This window comes from Aureococcus anophagefferens (assembly GCF_000186865.1).
Source record: "Aureococcus anophagefferens unplaced genomic scaffold AURANscaffold_21, whole genome shotgun sequence".
NCBI lineage: Eukaryota > Pelagophyceae > Pelagomonadales > Pelagomonadaceae > Aureococcus > Aureococcus anophagefferens.
The window spans coordinates 441217-449842 of NW_008705581.1; the positions used below are offsets into that span (position 1 = coordinate 441217).

Genomic DNA, 8626 nt, shown 5'->3' on the forward strand with positions numbered 1-8626 from the left:
CTCGGCGGGCTCCCTCTTCCGATGTTTCACGGCAAGGGGATCTTCAAGCTCCCCTTGTTTACGGAAAGAAGATGTCGGTGAACTTCAAATTATTCTTCTCATTCGGCGTCGTCGTCGTACATGCTGCCGCCGAAGTACTGGTTGTAGCCCGTCTGGTGCGTGCGGTAGATGCGCTGGCCGCCCCAGACGATGGGGTGCGACTTCGCGGAGAAGCCCGTGAGGAGCAGGTCCCGGATGGCCCACTCGTAGACGACGACGTGGAACATCTCGGCGAGGAAGAAGTCCAGAATCCCCGCCGCGAAGGACAGCGCCGCGTCGCCCGTCGCGCCGCAGTACGCGGCGACGTTGACGCACCCGCAGATGAGGACGATGACGAGGAGCTGGCAGACCTGGTACGTGTTGACGAGCCTCGGGTAGTCGGCGAAGAGCTTGTCGTCGGCGACGATCATCTCCGCGTCGGACGTGATGCGCTGCATGGACACGACGCCGGTGAGGATGAGGATCGCGAGCGCGAGGAGCGTGAACTGCTCCGCGGCGAAGAGGAGCCGCGCGCGCGACCGCGGCGCGTCCGCGACGGTCCGCGCGACGACGGCCGCGGGGCACGGCGGGTCGCCGGCGCCCCCGACGACGGCGCCGCCGTCGTCGTCGTCGAAGACCGCGCCGAAGGACGTGTAGCGCGGGCCGACGCCGAAGCCGACGTCGAGGTTCACGAGGAAGAGCAGCGCGGTCGCGTTCAGCAGGATGTTCAACGGCCCGTCGGACGTGCCGATGATCTGCACCGACTGCTCTACCGTGACGACGAGGAGCAGGATGCGCATGTGGTAGACCGCGTAGGCCAGGAACAGGCTCAGCGCCGTGCGCCAGCCGCCCGACGGCGCGCGGCGCGGCCCGTTCTCGACGAGCTTGGTCATGAGCAGGCAGTGGGACACGACCAGATTCTGCAGCGACCCCTGCGCGCCCGTGATGACCGTGAAGACCGTCGCTAAGAGCGTCAGGAACACGAAGACGGGCACCCCGAAGTGGCTCGGCTCGTTGTGCTGGACCTTGGACGTCATCGACGGCGTGCTCATGCCCGCGGGGTAGAGGTAGTTGACGTAGGCGTCGTCGTCGAGATACGTCCAGTCCACAGCCGCGGCCTGCGTGATCCAGACCGCGCAGAGCGCCGCCACGGAGAGGACGAGCATGCCTAAACTGATCGCGACGCCCGCGGCGACGCCGAGGTCGAGCGGGCCGCCGCTGTTGCGCACGAGGAGGTAGACGACGCGCGTGTGGAACGTGTTCTGCACGCGGTCCTCGAGCGACGCCGCGAGCGCGTCGATCCGCGCCGCGCGCCGCGCCGCGGCGGCGTCGGCCGGCGCGTCGCGCGCGGGCGCCTCCTCCTTCTCCTCGTCGGCGTCGAGCGCCTTCTCGTCCGGCGCCTCGCGCTCGCGCCGCTTCCGCGTCGCGCGGCGGGACCGCTTCCCCGCGACGCGCCGCGCCTGGGCGTAGACGACGTGCTCGGGCGGCGTGTGGGGCGGCGCGAGCTCGACCTGCTGCCCCTGCGCGCAGCCCGCATCGCCGCAGCAGTCGGCCACCAGCATGACGATCAGTGAGCACCGGCCACCCCCATGCTTCTTCAGATTATTAACTGCTGGCTAGGTTTACCTCACGAAGTCGTCAACATCCGAAGGCACGCTCGTGCACGCTGGCTGCCCACGATCGCCTCTTGGACCAGCCCGCGTGCACCGAGTCGTCTGGCAGCCCCATCCGATCGTGCACCGAGTCGTCTGGCAGCCCCGGCGTTCGTTAACGACGTGAGCTTCCTCGCAGTCGGACCGGACCTAAAACCATGGGCGAGGACGCCATGAGCGACGCGCTCCTCGATGCCGACGCGCTCGAGGCGGCGGCGCCGGGCGCGACGAAGCTCGGCGTCACGCCGGCGACCTGGCTCGCCGTCGTCGGCCTCTTCCTCGTCGCGGGCGTCTTCGAGATCGGCGGCGGCTGGCTCGTGTGGCGGTGGCGGCGCGAGGGCAAGTCCTGGCTCTGGGGCCTCGGCGGCGCGGTCGCGCTCGTCGTCTACGGGTTGATTCCCACGTTCCAGCCGCCGGCCGCGGGCGAGTTCGGCCGAGTCTACGCAGCCTATGGGTGCTACTTCATCGTGCTGTCGCTCGGCTGGGCCTGGGCGCTCGAGGGCCAGAAGCCGGACGCGGGCGACGCGCTCGGCGCGGCCGCGGCCGCGGTCGGCGCGGCGCTCGTCACGTTCTGGCCGCGGGGATAAAAAGCGGACTCGTGCGGACGAGAGCAGAAAAGCCTAGGGCGGGAAGACGCGCGCGAAGAGCGCGCCCGGGTCCCCGCGGCGCTTCGCGGGGTCGGCCGCGGCGAAGAAGTCGCGGACGACGCGCCGCTTGAGCTCGAAGTCGCCGCGGTCCGCCGGCGTGAGGCGCGGCCCCGCGTTGAACTCGACGACCTTCGGCGACCCCGCGAGGAGCAGGTCCGCGCCGAGGAGCCGCGCCGCGGGGCCGCCGCCCGCGCAGAGCCCCGGCGCGGCGGCGGCGACGACGCGGCCGAGCACGGCCCCGATGGCTCCGGCGACGGCGGCGGGGTCGGCGCCGCCGAGGTCGTCGATATCGAGGTCCGCCTGTGTGGAAATCAACCGCTGGTTTGGGGGGTCCCCACCAAACTTCAGAACTCTCTATCTCGATCAAATCGAAGTCGATTCGGCTGATCTTTGGACGAATCGATTGCTCTCGTTGAGTTCTCGAAGCACGGCAGAACAGCTCGTGTCGAAACCGTCGCATACGCGCACATTGAAGTCGGGTTGAAGATTTGATGTCCACGCAGAGGTCCGCGAGGCGGAGCGGGAGGTCCGGCGAGCCGCGGTTCGTCGTCGCCGCCGCGGCGGCGTCGCCGCCGTAGAGGCACTTGAGCTCGCGGTGGAGGCCCGCGACGACGCCGCCGGCGCCGTCGCAGGCGAGGCGCACGAACGCGCGCACGCTGAACGCGCGGCCGCGGACGCGCGTCGCGTCGCGCTCGAAGACCTGGGCGACCTCGAAGCCCCGGGCTTTCGCGCCGAGCACCCAGTCGAGGTTTTCGCCGAAGGCGAGGCCGGCCTTGCCGTGGACCGTGCCGTTCTTGACGACGTAGGCGCGGCCCGGCGCGTGGTCCGCGCGGAGGAGCTCGACGTCGGAAGGGTCCGACAGGTCGTACGTCGCGGGCGCGAGCGCCGACGCCGCGTCGCGCCCGTAGTAGGCCGCGAGCCTGCGCCAGAGCGTGACCTTGTTCGTCAGCAGGCCCGTCGGGTCCGCGATGGGGTGCACGGCCGGCGCGCTGGTGCTCGTCGGCCGGGCCAGGTTGTCCAGCGCGGCGCGCGTGCGCGACGCGCGGCGCGGCCCGCGGCGGCCGCGGGCGGGTGGGTCGTTCGCCCGGGCGGCGAGGAGCACCAGGGCGCGCGGCAGCCAGCGCATTGCCAGGCGCCAGGCCGGCTTAAAGGCTGCCCATGCCGCCTGAAAAAGTGCACTTGAAGTACTATTGAATAGAACCTAAATTATTGTCGCCGCGCAAAAAAAGGGCAGCTATGGCTGATGTGCTCCTCTCGCTGTGCGTCGACGCTGCATGCGGCTGGGCTTGTAAGACGACCGCTGCAAAGGCGGCGTCGCTGAACGGCGTGACCGGCGACCACGCAGAAAAGGCGAAGAAGCTCCTGACGGAGTCGCCCATCCAATGCAGCGTCGAGCCCAGCCCGAAGCAGCAGCAGATGGTCGAGCGCGAGAGCAAGGCGACGCTGGCGAAGACGGATAACATCGACAAGTGCCCGAAGATGCACTGGGACGCCAAGGAGACGATCACGGTGACGCCCGCGGCGGGCGCGTCGGCGGCGTGGATCGAGCAGCGGACCGGCAAAGGCACGACGCTCTTCGGCTTCAAGGACTACAAGACCGACGCGCCGGCGGAGGAGGCCGACGGCATGGTGAACGTGTCCATGGACGACGGGGCCGCCTTCACGGCGCCGCACGTCATGCCCATGGTCTGCTGCATCTACCACCAGAACTACTCCGTCGCCGCGTACGCGCGCTACGACGACGACAAGCTGACCTACGTGTCCTACATGCGCTACGGGTCCGACGCCTGGGCCGCGCCGTGCTTCAGCAGGAAGGGCGGCGAGGCCACGTCGAGCTAGGCGCGCGTAATCTCCGAAACGGCCTCTTGTTGCTGTGCAACGTTAGCCTGACGGGGCAGCCGACGATGATGGAATCTCAGAGCTTGTGATGGCGCGATTGTAGCACCCCCAATCCATTCGAGAAGGGTTCTCTATGGGTCGCGCCGCGGCCCTGGTCGCGCTCCTCCTGGTCCGCGGCACCGAGCCCGCGGCGCGCTTCGAGCGGCTGCACCGCGGCCCGCGCCACGCCGAGGTCTACGCCGACTTCGCCGCCGCGCGCGCGGCGTGCGACGCCGAGGGCCGCTGGGCGGCCGCGGCGCCGCCGCCCGCGGCCGGCGCGGCGGACGTGACGTACCAGTTCCACGGCAACACGAGCGACTGGGTCCGCTGCGCGGCGCCGACGCGGCGGCCGCCCGTCGCGGCGTGGGCGGCGAACGCGACGGGCTGCGGGGCCCAGTCGCGGCGGCGCTGGGCCGGCGTCGGCACGCCGGTCTTCCGCTGCGCGTCGAAGCGCTACGCGCCCAGCGTCGTCGACCCGGCGGAGGACGAGCGCGGCCCGGGCCGCGGCCGCTGGGCGCCGCCGGTTCGCCGCGACTGCGAGGTCGCGACGGCGGGCGGGACCTGGGCCTTCGTCCGCCTCGGGCCCTTCGTCGGCGCCGGAAACTACGACTGGCACTCGGTCATGCTGGGCCGCGTCGGCCCCGCGCGCGGCGAGCCGCCCTGGGCCGTCGACGCGTGGTCCGTCGCGCCGACGGACGAGGCCGGCGCGAGCCTCTCCTTCCCGCCCGTCCACCTGCACCACGCGCACCTCCGCTGGCGGCCCCTCGACGGCTGCGACGACGACGCGCGCGGCGGCGCGGAGGGCGAGGGCGCGCTCGTCTTCGAGGCGCACGCGGACAGCAACTGCGCCGCCGCGGACGGCGGCCCGCGGTGCTTCCTGCGCGCCCTGCCGGCGGGGGCGGCCATCGACGTCGCCAAGGCGCTGACCTTCGACGCGCAGTTCAACGACGTCCGGTCGAGGGACGCGGCCGCCAGCGTCCTGTGGCCGTGACGATTTTCGAGAGATTTCGGCTGGGGAAACGATGAAAAGTCGTTACCGACACATTTGGCAGGCGGCCGCGCCGTTCTACGCGGAGTTCGCGCTCCGGCGCGCGCCGCGCGGCGCCCCTACTCGGCCCGCGGCGCTCGTGACCGCGGGCAACGACGCGCCCGGGACCGAGGACCCCCTCGGCGCGCTGCACCTGACGCTGGCCCGGGGCCTGCGGCGGCCCGCGGTCTACGCGTTCGGCGCGGCGGCGCCCGCGGCCGCGTTCCGCGGCGGCGCGACCGCCGCCGAGGTCTTGGACGTGTCCGTCCACACGCACCAGCGCTACTCCCACAGCGTCTACGTCCTCGCCGCGGCGCTCGAGTCGCTCGACCTGCCGCCGCAACGGGCGCCCTACGAGGGCGCGGAGCTCGACCGCGACGCGCTGGAGAAACTAGCGGCGCGGCTCCGCGCGCACCCGGCGCTCAAATACGCGTCCGACGGGCCGGGCCTCGAGTTCGTCGAGGCGGGCGGCGGGAGCCGCGCGGGGCTCTACGACCGCCGGCCGGCGCTCGAGCCGCGGTCGCCGGCGCCGTGGACCTGGGCTGCGGGCGACCGCGTCGCCGTCGTCTTCCTCGACAGCTACGGCGCCGCGTCGAGGCTCGCGCGCGGCGCGACGAACCTCTTCGCCGCGACCATGGGCGGCGCCGACGACGGCAAAGCGCCGGCGCCCCGGCGGCCGACGGCCTCGGCCTGGGACGCGCCGCGCGACCCCCAGCACTACATCGCGCGGTTCACCGTCGCCGCGGTCCGCGGCTCGACCGCGCGGGCGCCCCTCGCGTGCTGCTGCGCGGGCATCGACACGCTCGTGCGGCTCGACGCCGCGACGGAGGCCGACATGGCTGCGATGCGCTTCTACCGCGGCAGCCTGTCGAACGCGAGCCAGGCGCGCGCGCGCGCGGCGGAAACGCCGACGGCCGCGGCCGCGCGGACCGCGCGCGCGTGCGAGGGCGCCGCCTGCGTCGACTACGCCCTCGACGTCGCCTTCCTGCGGCTCCCGACGGACCGCGCGGGCGTCGAGCTCTGGCGGAACCGCCAGGGCGACTGCGCCTACACGGCGAACTGCGGCTAATCCGGACACTCGTTAGGCGAGCCCCGCGCGGTCGTCGCCGCCGCGCCTCGGCGGCGCGATGCGGAGGAAGCGGCGGTAGACGATCGCGTCCGCGAGCTCGAGGCCGCCGGAGTCCTCGGCGTAGGCGAGGATGAGCGCCTGGCCCGCCGCGAGGAGCGGCTCGAAGGCGAGCGCGGCGACCGCGTAGCCGACGGCGAAGGGCGCGAGGGGCACCGCGCCGCCGCCGTCCGCCGCGGCCGCGGCGAGCGCGGCGAAGGCCGCGAGCGCGGCACGCGCCGCGCCGCAGCAGCGCGCGACGCCGTCGCCGTCGAGGAGGGGGCCGACGCCCGCGTCGTCGACGAGGCCCCGCGCGTCGGCGGCCGACGCCGCGAAGCCCCGGCCGCGCGTCGCCGCGACCGCGACGGCGACCTCGCGCGGCCACGCCGGCTTCGCGAGCCAGGGCAGGGCGCCGCGCAGGCCGTCGGCGAGGGGACAGACGAGCGCCGCGCGGCAGACCGTGCCGAGCGCCGCGGACGCGGCCGCGGCCGCGAGCCGCCGCGCGGCGGCCGGGTCGCCGGGCGCCGCGCGGAGCGGCGCCGCGGGCGCCCGGGCGACGTCGGCGAGCTGCTCAAAATCCAAGCTCGCGAGGTCGGCGTCGTCGGCGTCGTCGTCCTCGTCGCCGCGCGCGGCGACGTCCGCGAGCGTCACCGACGTCGCCGCGACGTCCAAATGCGCGGCCACGTTGCCGCTCACGACGAAGCGCGCGAGGAGCCGCAGCGTCGACGCCGTCCAGTAGAGGTGGCACCACCACAGGAGGCGGAAGGCGCCCAGGCCGAACGCGCGGCCCGGCGGCGCGGCCGCGGCCGCCGCGGCCGCGGCGCCGTCGACGAAGCGCCACGCGGCCGCGTGCGCGACCTGGAGCGCGACGAGCGCGGCGCAGAAGCGGTGCGTCGGCGCGAGGGCCGGCGCGTTGGCGAGGACGTCCCAGGCGACGCGCGCGACGGCGCCGACGTAGGGCCCGTCGCCGCGGACGGCGCCGGCGGCCGCGCCATGCGCGGCCGCGGCCGCCGCGAGCGCGGCCGCGGCCGCGAGCGGCGCGCCGCCGCCGCCGCGCGCCGCGACGACGACGGCGAGGGCCCCGAGCGTCGCGGCGGCCGCCGGGTGCGCCGCGAGGATCGCGTGGGGCTCGCGGCCGTCGCGCGCGTCCGCGGCGACGGCGCCGGCGGCCGCGAGCGCCGCGGCGGCCGCGAGGGCCGTCGACGCGCAGCTCGCGGCGACGCCGCCGGGCGGCGCCGACGCCGCGAGCGCCGCGGCGCCGCACGCCGCGGCGGCGCACTGCGCGGCGAACGCGCACGCGCAGCCGACGTCGCGCGGCCGACCGTCGGGCTCGCGCGCGGGCGCCGCGCGGCGCGCCGCGGCGTCGCTGCCCAGGCGCGCCATGGCCCGGCTCTCGAAGAGCAGCGACGCCTGCGGGCCGTCGTCGCCCTCGCCGTCGCTCGCGTCGGCGCCCGTCTCGTCGACGCGCACGGACGCGAGGCGCTCGATGGCGCCGGCCTCGCGCAGCGCGCTGACCTCGAGGTCCAGCCCGCCGTCGCTGCCGAAGATGGACTCGCAGAGCGCGCCGTCGGACGGCGCGCGCTTCATCGCTTCGACGCGACGGCAAAGGGAGGGCTACCCGCCGACCATCATCATCATGTGACCGCGCTCACGTTAACCGTCAACGTTGAGGCCTGCCTTGCATGCCGCACACGCCGGGCACTCTCGTCGGGCAGCCCGCGCGCCGGACGCCGGCCGCGCCTCCTCCGCGCAGCGCCCCGCGCCCGGGCCCCTGCCCGCGCGCCTTCGGCCGCCGACGACCGCCGCCGGGCTGCATGCGTGGGCCATGAGCTCCGTCGAAAACGCGCCGCGGCCGCTCGGCTACCGCGGCCACAGCCCCCCGGCGGTGCGCGCCCTCCCGCAGCGCCTCGCGCGGGTCCCACGCCCGCTCCCCGCAGGTGGCGATCTATTCGACGGCGCGCGAGTTCCTCGATTCCTGCAAGTCCGGCTCGCCGCCGGACCGCGACGGCGCCGGCGCCGGCGCCGCGGCCGCGACGCCGACGCCGACGCAGCCGCCGCGGTCCGGCGGCGGCCGCGGCGGCGGCTCGCGGCGCGCGCCCCCGCGGCGCACGGTGCCGGCCAAGGGCGGAAACGACGCCAAGCCCTCCTACGAGGACGTCTACGGCGGCGGCGCCGCCGCGCCCGCGCCCCCCCGGGGCTCGTCCGGCGGCGGCGGCCCGGGCGGCTCGCGCGGCGGCGGCCGCGGCGAGGGCGGCGGCCGGCGCGTCACGGAGCGGGGCACGCCCCGCCGCGGGCCGCC

The 8626-nt window shown here is 74.8% G+C and overlaps 1 protein-coding gene across 1 annotated transcript; it reads right to left on the reverse strand.

Moving 5' to 3' along the window:
* Positions 1-2290: 2290 nt before the first annotated feature.
* On the reverse strand, positions 2291-3443 carry AURANDRAFT_66317 (hypothetical protein; the record flags this gene model as incomplete). The annotated part of the gene is made up of 2 exons (XM_009041498.1): positions 2291-2617; positions 2817-3443. The coding sequence occupies 2 exons, from the start codon at positions 3441-3443 to the stop codon at positions 2291-2293; spliced, it is 954 nt and encodes a 317-aa protein (XP_009039746.1).
* Between the last annotated feature and the right edge of the window lie 5183 nt (positions 3444-8626).